Source organism: Corythoichthys intestinalis, chromosome 6 (genome assembly GCF_030265065.1).
Source record: "Corythoichthys intestinalis isolate RoL2023-P3 chromosome 6, ASM3026506v1, whole genome shotgun sequence".
NCBI classification, from domain to species: Eukaryota; Metazoa; Chordata; class Actinopteri; order Syngnathiformes; family Syngnathidae; genus Corythoichthys; species Corythoichthys intestinalis.
This window is the reverse complement of record NC_080400.1, coordinates 29803323-29824566: the sequence shown is the minus strand read 5'-3', so window position 1 is coordinate 29824566 and position 21244 is coordinate 29803323. Positions and strand designations below refer to the sequence as shown.

General features: G+C 38.8%; 1 protein-coding gene across 7 annotated transcripts in view; it reads right to left on the bottom strand.

The window, feature by feature from the left end:
- Positions 1 to 2831: 2831 nt before the first annotated feature.
- ncam1b (neural cell adhesion molecule 1b) overlaps positions 2832 to 21244 on the bottom strand; it is a 109112-nt gene continuing 90699 nt past the window's right edge. For 3 of the 7 annotated variants that reach the window (XM_057839188.1, XM_057839190.1, XM_057839191.1), the window contains 6 exons: positions 19510 to 19634; positions 17178 to 17358; positions 12164 to 12362; positions 10745 to 10861; positions 9224 to 10126; positions 2832 to 3490 (listed from right to left, as the gene is read on the bottom strand). In XM_057839188.1, the coding sequence (XP_057695171.1) occupies positions 3373 to 3490; positions 9224 to 10126; positions 10745 to 10861; positions 12164 to 12362; positions 17178 to 17358; positions 19510 to 19634 (1643 nt within the window). In that variant the 3' untranslated portion in view covers positions 2832 to 3372. Of the gene's footprint in view, positions 3491 to 9205; positions 10127 to 10744; positions 10862 to 12163; positions 12363 to 12446; positions 14601 to 17177; positions 17359 to 19509; positions 19635 to 21244 lie in introns of those variants that run through there. The other 4 variants (XM_057839194.1, XM_057839195.1, XM_057839192.1 and 1 more) reach the window with 3 other exon arrangements.

The window sequence follows — 21244 nt, the reverse complement described above, 5'->3', positions numbered from 1 at the left end:
TTGCCTGTTGTCGCTAATCGGCATCATACCTAAATGTATGACTATTTTATGGGCTTTATTCAAATTAACACTTTCAATTTAATTTAGCATCTATTTGAAAGTAAAAACACACCCCAATTATTTTTTTTATTATTGGAAAAAAAATTCAGGCATTAAGGGGTTAAAACCCCTCTTAAATGTTTTCGTGTTAATAAATTTTGTAAAATTTTCAATCAAAAAATAAACTAGGTGCCCGCCATTGTCGATGTCAATAATTACACAATGCTCATGGGTGCTGAAACCCATAAAATCAATCGCACCGAAGCGCCAGCAGAGGGCAACAAAACACCAAAAAACACAAGTAACAAGTGGACATTACACTGTGCTGTCATTTTAATCTGTTTGAGCGGGGAATGTGCGTTAAATGCGTCAAATATTTTAACGTGATTAATTAAAAAAATTAATTACTGCCCGATAACAATGCAAACCTTTAATTAATTGGTTAAATCACATACTATAATTGCATATGGGAGTCAAACTTTTTTTTTTCTAAAGTGATCCAAATTGCAGTTTTGACATTTCATTATTATGACAAATCAGCAGTGCCAAATGTACTAAAAATGTTTAGTCACTTGCTTCCTATAGAAATTGAATGTTAACTCTTGAATGCCACTAACGATAATAATATGTCCTATCGTGTGGCTCCTTTCTTTCTGTGGTGAATTTAAATGAGTTTGTCACTATTTGATGTCCGATCTACTTGTACTAGGAGGGCTAATAGCGAATTCACTGCCAGCACTCGCAGTTCAAGTGGATTAGATGTCTATCATCGTCAGCGGCATCCAATAAGTTTTTTTTTTTTGTTTTTTTTAATCAATAAACAGTTTTAGAAAGACTGCTTTCTAATAAGGAAATTAAAATGTGTGTAAATCGTAGTTTTAGTCAGTTTTAAAATTATATATTTAAAAAAATTATAATAATAAACAATTGGGGGAGGGTCTTTAATGCATTAAATACAAATAACAACCCCATTTACATAGTTCTCTCGAATAACCATTTTTTCTGATTCTTCTACCAGAATGATGTGCACCTTGATGTTCCCCATTTTCTTCAGACCATTTAAATGTACTGTTCTTCAAAAAACTCCTGAAACGGCACTTTTAAAATCGTCAGATTTTTGCAGAGATAAATTTCCTATTCTGAACTGAAATGCAATTACATTCCCCAGACCAGACTTTTTGAGTCATTTGTCATTTTTTAAAAGGCAGCTTTTTAAGACAAATATATATTTCGATTGCTCAATATTAATTATTTATAAAGCCTCTAATTCATTATATTGTGTAATGGAGTGTATCCCCTAGTATACATTATCAAAAAATTGTGTCAACATTGAATTTTTCATTATTTTAGGTAGCCATAAATACACGTAATTAACTTTGAAAGTACCATTCAAGGACTTCCGCCAAAGCCGTGTCACGCTGCCGCTAACTTGTCTCGTCTGCTGCCAGAGCAAGCTCGTATTGTGAGTGTCCGACTTGTGTCACAACCCAAACAACAAGCATGAAGTATTTGTATGATTTGTCTTAATTTAATTTGTCCAACTGCCTTACTTAATGGGGACAGACAGACCAAGAGATATTGACTGACCCTGCGTGTCAAGTCCGGTCAGCCCCAGTTTGCTGTTCCGTGACTCATTACAGAAACATTCAAAGTCTAGCCCAAATGCACTTCTATGATATCAGATTCTGGAGCGATTTCCTTTTTTTTTTTTTTTTTTTTTTTTGCAACAAACAAACATTATGCAACAGGTGTTTACTATGTATAAAAGTACATCACAGTATTTACTGGCAGTACAACCTGTTTGCACAGTGTGCGTGCGAAACAGCGAGTCTATCCATGACCAAGCAAAACATGGAGTATGCAGCCTTTCAGCGAGTGCCTTTGCCTCCGTCTGGTGGTCATAATGTGCCATTACGTCAATGCCCCCACTCCCAGAAAGGGCTATAATACAAAATGGGCAAGCACCAAATGAGATTGAGAAACCATGATTTTATTTGAAAATGGGTTAGCACTCAAGACTGTACACAGCAGTTTTTTTAAATCCCGGAAGATGGGAATGAGGGAGCAAGGTGGTCCGTAAAGAGAAAGTTCAAATGTGCTGTGTTTCCACAAAATTTATTTGAAAGTGAGGCCATTTCTGGAATGATTTTTATTAGGAAGTGGCTGCCAGCTTGGTAGATGCTGCTTGTTTTGGTTGGCAATTGATTTCCTAAAAGTCAGAGTTTACAGTTCATATTTGAAAGAATACAGTCCTTTCAGTTGTCTTCAAAATGTATTTGTTGTCTTACAAAAGAGCAAGTGACCACCCTGCTTCCTGACAGCAGTTTGTACAAAAGACAAGAACTGAGGTGGGGGGGGGGGGGCGATCACTACAGAACACTTGAGGGCAAAAAAAAAAACTGGAAACGACACCCATGAACTGAAAATGAGCGATTTACATCCCAAACGGCGTGCCTGCTTGTTAGTAGTTATGAATTCATGCCTTTCCTTTACGAGAACCACTGATACAACTTGATACTGTATACATAGCGCTGCATTTGTGTGAGACTTTATTAACACCACACCTGTTATTATCATGATCACGTTAGTCCATTAAGCACATCTTTCTTCTAACAATAAAAGTACATTTTAATATACAGTATAATATTTATACATATTTATATAAACAAGACGCTAGATCTCTCACGACAAAGCAGATTATCATAGAAACCGATGACAGGACGTTCTACAGACGCGCGCACACACACAGGCACAGTGCACAAGCTTGCAGGCAGGGATGGAAGATTTTGGTGTTCCTAAATAGTACAAAAACATTTCTTGGGTTTTTTTTTTTTTTGCTTCGTGCAAGGAAGGAACAACCCGAATGAAATGTATTTAGAGCACGAGATCACTCCTGGTAGGGGTTTTTTGTGTGTCATTTTCACAAACACTGATGAGGCCACTGACGGTCGCCAAAGGGGCGAGATCCGTTCGTGTGTGGGTGGTTGGAGGGTCGAATTTGTGAGAAGAAAACTATAAAGCTTTTAGCAACCATCTGCAGGCCAAACATGCACGGACAAGCTAACAAGAAAGTAAAAGGACATCACACACACAAGACGAAATGAGGATCACAGAGGATGTCTTTTAGTTCTCATGATAATCGAATGCTCAGGTGAGTTTTGATTCATAGTCCTGTTAAATAAAATTAAAAAAATAAAAATCTGATGACTGCAAGAGAAACTCCTCGGTTGAAGGTTTGTGTTGTGTTTGAATGTGTGTACTTAAGGGCACTGGAAATGAAAATTCCGGCAGCTGCACAATGTTTAAGATGAGTTTTTCCGTTTGTTTGTCTGTTCATGCTATGCTCTGCGCGGCTTTTGTCTGTATGACACTGTTGTGCTCGGCGGGAGTCTCCGTCAGGGCGTTGGACAGCTCGTCCTCCAGTTTGCCTTTTCCGTCTGAAAAAATATTCCTGAAATGAATGTTCAAAAAAAAAAAAAAAAAAGGAAAGTCAAAGTTAGTGATGTAAAAAGAAAATTTCAATATATCAGTAACATTGAACTTCAAAACAATGTTTTAACCGCATATGTAAGAAGAGCCTGTGTGCTTACACAGTTTCCTTACATATTTCTTCACCACCATTTACATCAGTCAGGAACAGGTCATGACCAGAGGTGGGTAGAGTTGCCAAAAATTTTACTCAAGTAAGAGTACAGTTACTTCAAAATAATATGACTCAAGTAAAAGGTTAAGTAGTCATCCAAAAATGTACTCAAATATAAGTAAAAAAGTACTTGGTGAAAAGAGTAATGGGTAACATTGTGAGTAACTGCTTACATTTTTGTTAGATTTTTTTTTTTTTAAACTTTTTTTTTTCTCTCAGCCAAGTTATCTATATGAACTGTTGTTATAATGATACTGTACAATAACCCATTACAAAACTACATTTGGCCAAAGGGAAAAAAATAAAATAAAATCATTGATTTCTGGCCAGAGGGAAAAAAAAAACAGAAATGAAGCATTATTCGTCCAAAGAGCATGAGTGCCCTCTAGTGGAGAAAACAGTTCCTAGTTTAAATAGTGAACAGTTCCTTCATAGTTCCTATTATGAAATTAATAGGAACATATTTCCAGTTTTCCGTGGTCAATCAGTGCCAAATAAAAACTGGGAGTGAGGTTAAAATCCGCCTTTCGAGTCATGTCGTGGGCGGCGCTCTATATCAAACACATTTTTTACAGTGCTTTAAAGACGCCACATGAATGAACAGGCTGCCGTGATCATAGAACGGCAAGCTTGCGTCTGATTGGTATAATGGAGTCATGTGATTAGAGGCGTGCGAATTTTCCGATTCTTAGATTATTCGCGATTCGGCCGTAGAAGATTCGAGAACGATTCACAAACATCCAAATTTCGATAATTGAATTATACCAGATAACGCAGAAATAAAACACAGTCAGCGCGGTCTTCGGAACGAAATGAGGAACAGAGTAAATATCATGTTCAACTCATGCCGCTATATTAAAAAACAAAACAAAAACAAAAAAACCAATAATACCTGACTGCGGCCGACAGCTGACACAAACAGCGCCCAGTTGCTAGTTGCTACAAACATACAGCAACATAAGGCTATGGTAGATATCGCATATATGTAGAACTAGATTGACAGACGACGACAGCGTTAGAACAATTACAAACAACTAGATGCGAAATGACAGACTTGCCGGCGCAAGTAAACAGCCGCCATCTTAAAGCAGTATACTTTTCTAGGCGGCTCTGTTGTAGCGAACCTAATCATTTTTTATCTAAAATACCCCTAAATCGGCAAAATCTTGACTTGAATCTATCTTTAAATGATGAAAGGTGGCCAAAGATTCCCACCTCTACATGTGATTATTGTTGTGACGTCTCATAAAAATTGGTGAAATTGGCAGAGCTACTCATGGCATCACTGGGGGAAAAAAATAAATCTAATACGTAGAATAAATGGGGAAAAAAATGTAAAGACTCTTGTGCAGCCTAAAGTAGCAGAGTAAGAGTAGCATTGTTTCTTTACAAAGCTACTCAAGTAAGTAAAAGTATGGCTTCATAACCCTAGTCTTAAAAGTACATTTTTCTCAAAAAGTTACTCAAGTAAATGTAACAGTGCGCATGTAACGCGTTACTACCCACCTCTGATCATGACACACTTTAAGATTAATACATGATCATATAGCCTTCCCTCAATCATAAGCACTTCAACAAAATGCAATGATGTCAATGCTGTCCTCTACACTGAAGCGTGGAAATCTTTCGCCTAAGAAAGTCTCTGAGGGTAAACTACATTTTACATAAAGCCACTTAAAGGTGACCTTATGTAAAACTTTCACACTTTCTAATGCATCACATCGGTCAAAATCTGTGAACTTTTAATAAGCATGTACCTGCCTACTTTGTGCTTCCGACACACCCACTCGCCAATGGCCAGGTAAGGTCGAAATATATTCTTGCTACCTGCCACACTCACTTATAAACAGCCAAAAAGTTTATATTTAAATATTAGATATTAAAATTGGATTTAGTAAGCAACATGTTAGTGACAATCCAATTGTTTGCAGAGGCAAGCAAAACTGTCCAACTAAAACCTGGAAAAAAAAAAAAACCTGAATCTTTTCAATGCAAATTGTTTTGCAGCTCTCAAAGGTTATAAAACTCTGATAGTATGAACATAAACTCACCTATTTCAGTTTTTGTGATGTTTCAGAAAGGTTTGAAGATGTTGCCTAAGTGCATACGCAGGAATTTGTGTCAATTATGTTGAAGTGATACAGTTGTTTGAAAATTGTTGATATTTGGAGGAAGATTACAGTGTATAGTATATTAAAGTCCGCCTATCATGCCTAGGGGTCCTTTATTGAATTTGATAGATTGGACTTGACTGAGCCACAACTCGTCGTCCTTTTGTTTGTAAAATGAACCAAAAAACACAATTTTAATCCCATTTCGCTGTTGGCAGCGTCAGTAACTGGAACAGATGTATTCAAAGGCAGGCTTTTTCACGTTTAGAGCCCTCATCTATTTAGTTTTATTGCTATGGCGACCAGTGTTTTCGTTGTTTTTCCAAGAAATTTAATCATTTTTATCAGAAAAATAATTAATGTGTGTTGTGTATGGAACGATGGTTAATACGTGTCGTGTAGGAAACTGCTCCAAAACGAACAGCGCCGATCTAAGCCTCTATTTTATTCCGTCAGATTGCGCATAGAGTGGTCGAGCCGGTAAATATTCTGTTTTGATCTAAACATTTTGCTTAAGACTGCATGATTAAATGACAAATGATGCATTGCTAATGAAGAGTTGTTAACAATGACATTGGAATCAAAACAACAAGGCTTTAGCCAGCGTTGTTGGACCCGGCGCCAGTAAAAAATCCCGGTTTTAATATTTTCAGATACCGTATTGGCCCGAATATAAGACGTCCCTGATTCTAAGACGACCCACTCTTTTTCAAGACTCAATTTTGAAAAAAGACTTTTTGAAGACCAAATGAATTTTTATACAGAAAATAATTACAGTACAGCCGAAACAAATGATTATAACAATATATTTGAGAGAAAAAGCATGTTATTTTGCCTCATTCAAATCTTAATATCTGAATATTTAAATATGTAAACTAAAGTGCAATCAAATTCGTAAATGAATGGCTTCTGGTTTTTGAAATGTAAATAAACCATTCTATTGTGATAACAACAACATTGCAATAACGGCATTAACCATCAAAGTGAAGTCTAACTGTAACTGTAGTATTGAAACAAATCTGAATAAGGAAAAACATTGCAATAAAATAATGCAAACTGGTTAAACTAAAAAGAGAAGCTGAGATTTGTCATGATAGAACATTGCTTCAATGATATCTGGCGCCATCTAGCGTCGTGAATGGAGAGAGTAGCTGAGATCTGTCATGACAGAACATCGCTTCAATGATATCTGGCACCATCTAGTGTCGTGAATGGGTATAATGTCTAGACCGCGAATATAAGACGACCCCCTCTTTTTCAGTCTTATTTCAATGCAAAAAACACAGTCTTGTATTCGGGCCAATACGGTAATTTTTTTAGTTTTTCAATCGCTATCTATGTTGTTGTATATAGTCGAGAGGTGTAAATGTAAGATATTTACTAGGGGTGTGACAAAATATCGAAATGGTGATATATCGTGATACTTTGTATCCCAAAAGGTTATCGATATGCTCCTGCGAAGAATCGAGATATCATTTTAAAAAGGTGTCAATGTCTAACGAAAGAATAATAAAAATGAAACAACATGTTGCTACCAAAATCTTCCACCATCATAGCGTATCAGTTAACTCTAGGGCTGCATTGACGGTGCACGACGACCAATCCATTTAGACTGGGAATGTTCGTTCATTCGAAACCAGAGCATTCACAGTCATTCTATCAGATTTTCAGGGCATTTACAGGTCACTTGCAGTTCATTTTAGGGAATTTACAGGTCATTTCCTGTTGAGTTTGAGTCACTGCCTATTCATTTGGGGGATTCCCAGGTCACTTCCTGTTCTGTAACTCAAAATAAACAGGAAGTGACCCAAAAAATACCCCAAAATCAACAGGAAGTAACTGAAAATCAACAGGTAAATGACCTTAAATGGCCCAAAATTACCTCATTGCCTGGCATTGGCTGCCACTGACAGCTATAGACGTTCAATCCGTTTGAACTGGGAGGGTGGCAGCGAATGAACATTCGCTGCCATCCCTCCCACTTGGATTGGACGTCTACATGTGATAAACTCATTCCAATTCACAGCAGAAGCTTGTTTTAACCGTTCATTAGTTGTTTGTAGAATATCCCACAATGATTTCCTGACCAATGTATCGATATCGTCAGATCATCGTTATCATAAGCTTTATGTCACAAATCGTGTCATATTGTGAGGTACCAAGAGATTCCCACTCCTAATAGTTACCATTCAGGCGCCCAAGATCCGATGACAATGAGTCCGGTTGCTTCTGTGGCTATCACTGTCTCTCCCTGTTGCTCGCTCGCCTGCTCACTTGCGCCATTTTATGGTGAATTTCTGCCTCCAGTTTGAACAAGTATGGTAAAATCTCTCAGGAATCATGTTCTTCGGGACTTATTTCCTCCTCTGATCCCCTTTCAATTTCGTATTCATACCGGTCGCACGGTAAAGTCAACGAGTCTTGGCTGCTGTTTTCCATTGAGTCCAACGCCTTCTGCCGAAATCCTTGCCTTTTACTACGTCATCGGTTTCAGCGATGCAGAGACCAGTTTTTTTTTTTCTTGATCTTGATAATATATTTGGGAATACTCTGACAAGATTCAATCATTTAATCAGGGCAAAAAAAAACAGTGATAGAGGGACTTTAAATAATTACAATAGTATTAACCGTCTGATTAAAAGCACCTCGGTTTTTGGTTTTTTTTCTTAAAGTGAGTTTGAGTTTCAAATAAACTGGCAAGCTTGACGTGACATTTGTTCACAAAGTAAGATGTGTTGCTGGAGCGCAATGCCATTATAGTTGGTGCTCCTGGCCTGGTACATTGTTTGTGGAAACTCTGGATCATTTCGGACGTTGCCTACTGCAAAATCTGAATACGAAGGCACTCACGCGTTAATCTGCTCTGCTTTGGCAAGTTCTCGCTGAAAAGCACAGATGAGTGTAATGTTTTTGAATGCAACATCTGTTTTCAGGGTTGGAGGATCTTGCCATGTTTCTTCCTCTACCCACATACTTGATCACAACTGGAATTAGTGGTAGCCACAGTTTTGCTCTCTCTGGTCAGATGGCATAAATAATATTCAGTTTGGTAGTAAGGTCATACGGGCGTATTTGGAATGGAAGCACAAACTCTGGGAATTGGAAGTAAAAATGGGTAGTTCTTCTTTTTTTAGGCAACACAGGTTTGTTAGCCGGTGTCCCAATTTTCAGTTTCACTTTTGTATCTTGACAGGCTTACTTGAGTCTGATATTCTAAAACGAGTGTCTCCCTTTGTGTCATCAGAACTCAGCTTTGTAAGAGCAAAACCGTACTGCCCTGTCAAAATCTGGACTATAGTACATAACACTACAACGTAGTCCCTAAATATGTGGTCAATGGCAACGTGGTGGTGAATGAATGAACAAGGCACAAGTTACTCACTCACACATACAAGCACACACAGAGATAAACCTCTAGAGGGAGCCGTACTCATCGTTGACAGGAGGAGTGGTCTTTGTCAGAGTCTCTGATGATTCCTCTGGCGGGGGGAGGTCTGCTCCGTCTCCATTGGGCAGAGAAGGGGCAGCGGGCGGGCTCTCTAAGCTAATTAGATCGTCGGGAATGGCCGAGTGTCTGTCCGTGCCGTTACTCAGCTCTAAATCGAATGTGGCGTTATCAAGACCCATGTCGCGGGCGAGTAAGTCGTACATGTGTGGTGGGGATGCATGGAGATCGGTATGAGGCTGGGGGGAGATAGGGGTGGGGATGTCAAGGACCAGAGGGGATGAGTCTTCTGCATCCGGTGCTGTTAGAGCACTACGGATGGCTGAAGAAGTGGGGTTAGTGTGGGAGTTATGGGAGGAGGACGGCTGGACGGGCTTGTCAGAGGCGGTGTTTGAATTGGGGTCTTTGGGAAGAATTGGTGGGCTCGGAGCAGGCTTCTTGGAGTCGGGAGTAACAGGGGGGTCGGTGGCCAACGGAGATACAGGCGGGCTCGCTTTAGCCCTCAGGGCAGCAAGTTTAGGAGAGTGTCTGCGTTTAGGCGGGATGGGCGTCCCGGATTTCTGAGTCCGTTCGGGGGTGCCCGGAGGTGCGTCGCTTTCGTTTTTCTCCTCCTCGTTGGCCTTCTGCTCACCTCCTCTCTGGCTGACCAGCGGCGCAATCTTGGCCTCGACAGCCGCCCTGCTGACAGGGGGAGTCGGCGGGGCCGCGCTGGTCTCCGGGCTGGGTGCTGGAGCCGGGGTGGGCGCAGGCTCATTGGCCGGGGTGGACAGACTACACGTGAGCGTGGTGGTCTCGCTAGAAGGGCTGTCCTGAGCGGGGTCAATGGTGGCCGTGGCCGTGTCAGAAGAAAGCGTGTCCAATGCCAGGGCAGCGGTGAAAGCCGCCAGCCTGAGAGAGTAGGGAGAGAACAGAGACACACAGACTAGACACCAGGGTGACTGCGACACAGAAAGGGTGGCCTGAGCTGCATGCAAGGGGATTAGTCGGCCTCACAAACAACAAAAGCCACTGAAATAAAAAACGACAACAAAAAAAAGCAAGCATTAAGCCAAGGAGAAATGACAGTCATGCTGTGAGTGGACACATCAAAGGTATTGTTGCATCCCACACACACACCAATATGGAAGAGACCTGACTGGGATGGCTAGAATTCCAGCAGAGAACTACCACGCAGAACCATCTCGAAGCGTTAAACAGTACCAGTGAAAGTGTTGTCATGTACGCTTTACGGAAGAGGACAGAGGCTTTTCTTTCGCTGTCTTCTACTGGTATTGCTTCAACATTCGTATGACCACACAGTAAACAAATACTCCTGAAAAGCGACACTCTCAGTGGACTCCACTCAAGAATGACCAGAACTTTACTGAAATTTAGTCCTGGTGAGGGAAAAGTGAATTCTTGGAAGTGGAGTGCAAGGTACAACAGCTGATGAAAATGTTTAAGAGCAGCAAAATAATAATTAACAAAAAATAAAAAAAAGTCTACGCGCCACTGGATTTTACTCACTCTGGCTCTGTGAGAGGTGTGGTTTCGTTGGGTTCTGTTGGGCCTGCTGCGTTGTGATTGGCTGTGCACTCATCCTCCGTCCGGACCTCCACAATTGGCTCTTTTGACTCATCTTTCCTGCGGGATAGACATATGTAAACGCAGGGACGACAGTTCTCTTTAATAACAGACATGCAAAATTATCTGAAAACGGGCATTTGCATGGTAGTTTTGTTTTCAGCTACCTGTCTGTTGTACAGACTCGGGTTACATTTGCAAAGATGCATTATTCAATTTTTAGTTTTCCCCCTTAATATTTTTGTCATTATTCCTATAATTGTACACATTATACCCTTTTTGGCCACTTGGAGGCAGTAGAAGACTGCATCAACAACACGAATATAAAACAAATAGAAAAATACAGTAGCTGTATGTATCACCAGTCTAAAACAATGAACAAAGTCACGTTGCCAGCTTAACTTAATGTATAAAGCTATAAAACTTCCCCCACTTTAATAATCTTTTTTTTTTCTTTTTTTGGAAGGACGTATCCAAACCAGTCAAAACAGTACTCCAATAAACCCCGTCAATGCTATTGACAGTGATAGACATCTATTGCTGTCAATGGAAGCCAGTGACTCAATTTTCTCTACAAACTCACAGAAGAGCTTTAGACATTCCTACACTCCTCCATGTGAGAAGACATAAATGTGTAAAAACTAGTGCTGTCAAAATGATCGCGTTAACGGGCGGCAATTAATTTTTTAAACTAATCACGTTAAAATATTTGACGCAATTAACGCACATGCCCCACTGAAACAGATTAAAATGACAGCACAGGGTCACATGCACTTGTTACTTGTGTTTTTTGGAGTTTTGTCGCCCTCTGCTGGCGCTTGGGTGCAACTGATTTTATGGGTTCAGCACCATGAGAATTGTGTAATTATTGACATCAACAATGACGAGCTACAAGTTTATTTTTTGATTGAAATTTTCACAAATGTTATTAAAACGAAAACATTAAGAGGGGTTTTAATATAAAATTTCTATAACTTGTACTAACATTTATCTTTAAAGAACTACAAGTCTTTCTATCCATGGATCGCTGTAACAGAATGTTAATGTTAATGCCATCTTGTTGATTTATTGTTATAATAAACACATATAGTACTTATGTACAGTATGTTGAATTTATATATCCCTCTTGTCTTATATTTCCATTCCAACAATAATTTACAGAAAAATATGGCATATTTTATAGATGGTTTGAATTGCGATTAATTACTATTAATTAGTTTTTAAGCTGTGATTAACTCGATTAAAAATTGTAATCGTTTGACAGCCCTAGTAAAAACACATATTTGGTGTTGAATTGTGTTATTGTATAACCATGCTCTCACTTAACCCTGCTCATTGATAACTGTGCGGCGACATACATACATGAATGCAGCCTTGCCCTCTTCAAGGTCTTTTCCTTTGGTGCTGGAGGCCGACTTGCCACACAGGCACATGATGAGTCCGCACTTGTTGACAAAGTAGCACGTGACGTCCACTGCCAGGAGCAGCAGCACGAACGCCACCACCAGAATGCCCGCCCACAGCATGACGCCCATGGGGAACCCCGTGTCCTCATCCACGTCTGACACAGATGAGAGTGAGCAGAAAACAGAGGGCACCATGCAATGGTTTAGTCCCTAAATAAACTATTTGGAAAACGAAACAACTCACCTGTTATTGATGCAGTGTTTTATTTATGTAGGATGCAAAACAGCCCTCATTAACATGTATTCAAAATTGGTATTTATTTGGTGTTAGATATTTCAATATTTGATCCAAAAACTGTTTATTTAGCTTAACATTCATGTAAAACAGTTATTTGCAACCACTTGCAATATCATAAGGAGTACAACGATAAAATATACATCATGCTATTCTGCTTAATTAGTCCCCGAAAGTTATTTATTTTCTAGAAATGAAGTATCTGTTGTTCCTCTGCACCAGTGATGTAAAAGTATCAGGTGAAACATTGTGTGCTCTTCCAATGCATGGCAAAATCTACATATGCTATTGCCATTCATAAAATAAATCATGTAAAGGAACAAAAAAAAAAAAAAAAAAAACGATATGGTGTCCACACATGTGAACCTCAACATTAGCATTTAGTATAAAGTGTGCCCTACATAACCCAAAATGCGATGTCCACATACAGTATGTGGATGCCGTGCCTCAATTGTAATTGTATTATTATTATAATTATTTCTTTGAATTATTTTTTAATTTTTATGCATAATTAAAATTATAAATCATTAAAATGTTAAAACAAAATTAAAACGCATGAACACAGAAATACACTCTCTCTATGGTCCACAATAACACTGTTAAGTTGATTTTATTATTGTTCAAAAATTTCATAGTATTCAATCCTGACCGTTATTTCTCATCTTTCAGTGCCATTGACAGCAATTAACGTGCAATCCGTTATGACTGGGAGTCTCTGAGAATCTCCAAGTCAAAATGGATTTGACGACTAGTGCCGACAATGGCATTAAATGGGCGCCCTATAAAAGATTAAAGGGAACCTCGGACTTCAAGACTTGTAGGCTCTAATAAGCCAAACTTGTTCATATTTTTACTAAAATATGTTATTAGAAACACATGTAATATTACCATTCATTTAAAAATCTATAATATTTAGTACATGTTTTGACCTACAAAGGGCGCCATGTTTTATGCGCGCAATGGACGCTCAGGGTGATGACGTAGTTTGTCACTATCACTTGACGAACACTACCGGTGTTCTGCAATTCCTTTCTACGTGGCGAAACGTCCAACACACGTGCACATGAGTTAAAAGCTGCGAGTATTTACTATCTGTGGTTTAATTGAGTCTTTTATTACCTTTTCATTGCCTCATAATACTTTTTGCATGTGTTTCCCTCTTTTACTTTTAAGCATTGTGTTTTCTTGTGGTATAATTGTTGATCTGTTGACCACATTAGTCACGTGACGTATTTAAACCACCCCTATATATTATCACTACGTTTAAGTATTTTTTTTAAGGCATCTTTAGTATGTTCTGTCTGTATGCATTTAAACAAAACAACCTGAACCTGAAAATATATACATATATCAAGAATGTTTTTAATATCCAATTATTTTAACTCATAATAACGTTTATCTTTTAAGAACTACAAGTCTTTCTATCCGTGGTTCCCTTTAACAAATGTTGTGAATGACTGAAAATACTGTGTTTGTATATATGAAAATCTTAAAACAGGTGAGCAGCTGTGTGTTAAAAAACAAAGCACCCTTCAATTAGCATTATAGAAAACATGGTTAGGTGTTTACGAAATAGTTTGACATGCAGAAGAAATGTGCCACATTAAAGTAGAACTCTCTGTAAAACATCATGTGCACTATTCAAATCGCATAATTAGGCTCATTCTTGTTAGCAGTTTTTGTTTATGCAATGGTTGATCTTTACATAATATAGACACACTTCAGTGGGCAATACAGTTGAGCAGTCACTCAGTGTTTAAAGTAAAACATTCTAGTAGGTGAGAAGTAGACCCTGTCCTAATTTGTTCCTGCCAACTGTCACTCGTCTATGTTGGCTAACGCGTCTCACTGTCAATCTGTGTGGTTCGGGGTGGGGAGAGGATTCCACTGCCTTTGGTTTGGTTCTGTCGCAACGTCCAACACACGCGCACACATGCGTCTGTCACAGTCTGCTTTCTGAAAAGTGTGCGCAGGGACAGCTTGGCTCTTCTTGCGCGCTTTAAGGGAAGCCGCCAAAACTATGAGAGCAGCAATGCGGTGACGACGGACAGGATGAGTGAGACCACACAGCACGTCACGGACGGAGAGCCCTGAGTGGCTGGAATGACAATATCCAGAAGCGGACCAGAGATCAGGAACGTCGGAAGGGGGTGACGAGGGAGAAAAAAGGATGGAAGGGGAAAAAGAGAGAAGGGTGTGGGGGAAAACAGAGGAAGACAGAAAGTGAAAATATGTCGTCTGAAAAACCAAAAGGTGGAAACATCAAAGTAAAGAGAGGGAAAATCAGCAACACATTGAAGTAAAAAGCACAAAGCGGGAAGATGGCGTCTGATGAATGGTAGAGAGGTGTCAGGGGGCATGGACAAGCTTCAGTTAGGACCACCTGATTAGTCAGCTGTTACATCTTACCCGTTATCAGTCCTTGACCAGAAATTATAAAAACCCTCAGTCATTTGCGGACCAGCTACTCCTGGCTAATGGCAATAGCGGAGGGGTCATATATAACAACATAAAATGTTAGGTGTCGAAAGGCGGAGTCAACAGCATAAATAATTGGCAGCCATCTTGCGTCGAGGGATTTCCATTGCAGGCTCTATTGTAATACATAAAGGGATTCTCTCCACTAAAGTTCTCATAACTCACAGAATTCTAGAAAGATTTACAAACATTTAGTTTATAGCAAACCGTATTAATGTGGTTATGATTCAGTTTGGATTACTTTTAAGTATGCCTTTAATTTACTGCGTATCTCTGACATACACTATGAAAAGCAAAGTCGTTGGAAAATCACTTGAAAATTTTGCAATTTGCAGCTATTTCAAAGTAATCTTTCCATTGACTATAATGTTTATGCAAAATGGCCGACAAGTGATGACACTTGTCTATATAGTATCAATGGCAGAGGGTCGTCTTCGTCTGCTACAATCTATGCCTACAGTCTGGGAGAATATCGACTAACTGCAGTAGCAACGGGCAAGCCACACCAAATATAAATTTGCAAAATACGTGCTGGCTGCACTCAGCACGTCCTATTCGTCCATGGTTAAATTTAAAAAGCCATTCACAATATATTGATAACCCTATTGTTACATAACTTGTGAGTATCTTATGCAGGCATGAAAGTGGGTCAGGGGTTAAATAGGTGAGAAGGGTGTGGAAGAAATATGGAGCGACTTCTTCCGATTAGTCAGCCAACTACCCCCCCCCCCCCTTTTTTTTTTTTTTTTTTTTTTTTAACTAATTTAGCAATGAAATCTTTGTGACGTTTATTAATTCACAAAAACATTCTGGAACACTTAAATTCGTTATTAAAGTACAAATAAACACGTAAATAACAACAATAAATCACAAATAAACAATTAGGTCAAATGCTGAAAGCATTAACTAGTGCAAAAGAAGGGAATGTAAACAGATTCAGAACACTGACTTTGCCTTTCTAACATGATTCAAACTAATTAAAAAAAAATATCTAGCATTAATATGAACGTGAATTTGTTCTTAGGACAAGATCATCTGTCGCAATTAGCGATCTTTGACGCTCTTTTTCTCCTCCCCACATACAAACTTGATTCTCTCTCAGCGGCTGTGATTAACCTCAATGAAGTTGCTCTCCTAACTAAGCCTTGCCTATCATTCGTCTTTGTAAGTTTTTAGTAACTTTGTGTATTGAATTTGAAAGGAAAATGTGTGTTTTGTTTTTGGCGAACTTTTTCATGAAGCTAAACTGTTGAAGCGACTCACACGTGGAAAAATACGATTGTACAACGTTTTAAATGTATTCATTTGGTATATTTCAGTTACCACAATTTGAGAGATCAATAAATTGAAGAATTTACGCCTTGCGTTTGGAGTGTTTCTTTTTGGGTTTGCTGGAATAGCGTCACTTACACTCGCACCATCAAACAGAGGAAGGGGTAAGTGCTGCCGCGCCAAGCCACTTCTGGCTGCATTTTCGACACATGAAAAATAACGAATACGTACTACTGTATGACGGAAAATTTTAGTGGTTTTGTAACCGCCACGTTTTCATAGCATGGTAAACCGTGAAGGTAACCGGCACATGCCTACACCCGAACCCCCCCACCCCCCTTAAAAGTTTTCTCCTCGGATCTACACGATTCACGTAGGTCATCCTTTTTGACTTCAAAACGGCGAATTTCGCCGAAAGGTGAGAGATTTTCATGCCTGCAATATATTTATGTTCCATGAATTTTTAAAAAAATATAATTTTTGAATAAAATATGGATGATTTATGTTACTCTTTACAATTTATTTATAAAATAATTTAAAATGTATTTAAATTAATTTCTTCACCCGCTGTTGAAAAAAATCCTATAGGAAACACTGCACTGTTAGACTGAAGAAAATTGCGATTATTCAGGGGGTGGCGTTTTCCAGTAGCCTGGCCTCGTTCTGCAGGAGCAAGCTCAACCTCATTTAGTGATGGCTGTCAAAACCTTCCAGTGCGGAAACTTGTTCCGGAAAAGCATGCTTTCCTCACCGCCGCAGTAGGAAATCTATTTTTCCAGCCCCTCAGATTTATTGAGTCATCATTTTTACCTTTCAGGGCTAAAATAGAAGGTGAGCTTTGAGTGGTCCTCCTCACTGTTGTGTTTAGTTGAAGTGTTAGAGCGTAAGCGAGCTCATAGGGAGGGAAGAAAGAAAGCAAGTATACCTGGCATGACAGCCGGCTGTACAGACGTCCTCATGGACATGCTGGCCCTCTGCGACTTGCCCTTCTGGTTCTCGGCCACCACGGAAATATCGTAGTCAGTGTCCCATTCCAACCCACTCAGGGTCACGTGGTCGCTGTCGCTGGGCATGCGGATTTCGGGTTTCCACTGAGATGACTGAATCTATAGGCACATGTGTTTGGGCTTTCAAATTAGGGTTGACGACAAGATTAGGCTTGCTCACAGATGTCAACGTCACGCCCCAGGGGACAGATCCACCCCGCCACGTCATTTTGTACTTTTTGGCCCGTAAGAGTCAATTATGTACGTCGACTTTTCTTGCCGAAATCAAATTTGTCCTCAATGACTGATTGGGGACTGCAGAAATTTCATAAATATTTTATAATTTATAATATATTTATAATTATTTTTCCTTTTTGAAACAATTATATATATATATATATATATATATATATATATATATATATATATATATATACTGGACTGTCTCAGAAAATTAGAATACACAATATTCTAATTTTCTGAGACAGTCCTGTACATTAATCCACCTTTTAAAGCAGGGGTGTCCAAACTTTTTGCAAAGGGGACCAGATTTGGCGTGGTAAAAATGTGGGGGGCCGACCTTGGCTGACGTCCTTTACATAGAACAATATACAGGACTGTCCCAGAAAATTAGAATATTGTGTATTCTAATTTCCTGAGACAGTCCAGTATATATATACACACACATACATATATATATATCTATAGGTATATATGGCGGAAAACACAGACAAGGCTGAAAAATCAGTTTCTTCTCTCGCACCCCTCTATAAAACAAACTGCTGTATTTTAAGCCAAAATAATGGTTGTGTCTGACAGAGCAATATGTCTATATGCTACCATAGCAGATTGATGGCGCATTAAGTCCCCGAACTATTTTTAATTTGTCCGCTTTACCCTTATATTCATTATTCAAAATGTCTGTCATTTTTAGCTTAGGACCATTAATTGATGTCTAATATTTCGTTTAAAAAAAAAAAAAAAAACGACTTTAAAAAATTATTTACTCGCATATTCTAAAGTTTTAAACAAATGACGTCACAATGAAAAAATTGGTGTCTGTAAAAAAATCACGGATATCTAACTCATAACTATCACTTAATTTTATTTTTTTCGTTACTGTTGCATTTTTCCCAATATTTTAGATGATAAATAATCGATCCAAACAAAGAAAATTAAAAAAAAAAAAAAAAAAAAAAGGTTTAAAAGGGTAAATATATGAAAATGAAAATCTCGATTACTCCTTGACGCCTGCGATTTCTGCATCACGACACTTGTTATATTACCATGTTTCACCCATAAAATCCCGGAAAAAATCCAGCTGTAGCCATTCACATCTGTGTCTTGACACTCGATGATACATGCTACTAGTATATGGAGTTTTTGGATCGAAAGAAGGCAAGTACGCGACAATATCTCATTAAAATCATGGCGTCTTGAATTCTGCTCTCGCGTGCTCTCACCTCCAGTTAGGGTTTTGCTGTTTAAAAAATACATTTTTTTCCAAAATGCCCTCCTGTTCAAAAATTTTCTTCCACCAGAAAATTGACATTTTAAGCTTTCCAATGATGTATCACACTTGCAAATTGGACAATTTTGAAATTTGGACAAATTGGGGGCCTCAGAGCGAAACTTCAAGTCACCTAAGTGTTTTCTGCCATATATAAAATATAATAATATATACAGTATATATTAAATATAATAATCTAATATAAGAGTTTTTTTTCTACCATTTTTGTGTCTTATTACAAATGTTTAAAAACAGGGAAAATGAATACAAATTTCAAAGAAAAAAATTAATAAGAGAAAAGTTATTAATTATTTTTATTTTGCAATTAAGGGGCTGAAAAAGGGATTCAGATAATATTTAGGTCAACATCGTCTCCACACAATTTTCTTACGTTGATCACCAGACGCACTCATATAGTTTCATTGTATGCACTGCATCAAATGACAATAAAGGCTTTTGATTTGGATTGATTTGATATAATTTGAACTAACTATTAAGATTGTTGATGCACTTGTTAATCCATTAGTTGCTGATTAGTCGATTAATCGTGTCTACCATAGCTACAATGTGGCCCGTGACATAGATGCATTTAGCATTCCTGGCCTAAATTCTCATATTAGTAGTTAAATCCCATGCAATGATTAGGTTTTTAAACCGGAGTAATGTCCAACATCTTGCAGGACCACCTAATACGTGTACTGATACGTATATAGAGTAGTTACAGTAGACTACCCATTTTTTCCCCTTGACTCCATACTCACTGGTTTGAAGCGCACAAGGTAATGGAGGATGGGTAATCCACCGTCATCCTGCTTGATCCAGCTGACTTTCAGGGAGTTGCCTATTGGCTGAAGCACCCCTTCCAGTTTAGGAGGACTTGGCTTACCTGCAGATAGGGAGGAAGCAACAGCGACATGATCAGAATTTTTTTTTTTTACAAAATATTAAATTTGTCATGAGCAGGATGGGTTAAGCGAGGGGAAGCGCTTCATTTTTAGAAGTGGAGATGAAGGTGGAAAGTTTTACAAAGCGTGCACTCGCTTTTGTTGTCGTGGCCCTTTCCAGGTCATTGGCCCTTCCTCAGTAGCTTTGCCTCCAGATGGTGGAGTCACACTCATTACTAAATAACACACGGATGCGTGCTTGTCTGATTCAGTCTGAGTGGCAGTCAAACGGAATCCAAATGACTGACTGATATAACCCTCCCACCCATTCTGGGGCTCCAAAGATTTTTCCACATTGACTGCAATATTTACAGCACAACAAATTAGCACTTAACGGCATGTTTATGTTACTTAGTTACAGTAGGTGTCAAGATTTCGATACTGAAGGTTAAATGAATCACTCTTGGCTCCAACAAGCGAGTTTATAATCAGATGATGACAGACCGGAAGGTTCTTTGTTGTTAGGCTTTTTATTCTCACTCACTCCAAGCTGCATGTGACCGTGGGGCAAGAATACGACGAGGCATTGAGTTTGTTAGTAAGCACTTTCAGTGTGAATACTAAAAGCTGCAGATTGAGATCCAGAGCAAATAGCGGAAGGGGAGCTGTGTTTTTGCAGGATGAGCATTGATTACAGTCGAACAGCCAAAAAAATAGTTTCAAAAGTGAAACAAAATTGTTTTTTCTTGGACTTTTTTGTGTTTTGTACTGCCACCCTGGAAAAGTACCTGTGATGGCAAAAAGGAAAAATGAATTTTGAATGGTTATTTGGTTATGTACGTACGTCTGTCTGTTTTTCTATATGCTTGTGTTCAAGAAAACTCAAGAACAAATAAAGGGATTATTACCAAATTTGCAGGATGTGTTTGTATAATGGAAGAGGTGATCAAATTTTGTGTAAATAAGGTCAAAGGTCACAGAGTTCAGAAAAGGCATTTCACAAAAACATAACGGATTCGCATATTTAACTCAAATTTGCAGTTTAGGTGACATAATGAAAAGACAGGGTCAAACGTCACAGGGGTCAGGAATATGGCAATACTTTGAATTTGGCTGCTTGGGCAGATATCTGCTCTCTCGTAATGCAATTTAAGTTATATTACACTTGCATGAAAAATTAGGAGTGTTTGAAACCAATCAATCCACTTGACAATATTTGCTAAAAAATACTTTTGAATTTACTACAATTTGGAAATCAACCAACATTGGGAGACTTTGGCGGTTCCACTGCAATGTTCTGTACAGATTAGATTTATAATGGTGCATCCCACAGGTAGCATCCTCTCAATAACAATTCAAGTGACGCTGATAAACATCGCCAAGGTAACCGGCTCTAATTAATCTCGTCAAGATGGGCGCCTACTCGATTGATTAATGGCGTTTAGCTCCGACTTTGCCGCATGTCCGCTTAAAAGCAATTAATGTGGTGTTTAATAGCGGCATTCGCCGATTAAAGCAATCAGTCTCAACGTCAAGTTTACCTTCTGCGCAGCGTGAGGGGAGGGCAGTCGTCACGATGCCATGCAAGCAGAATAACAGTCGCATGAGTTGT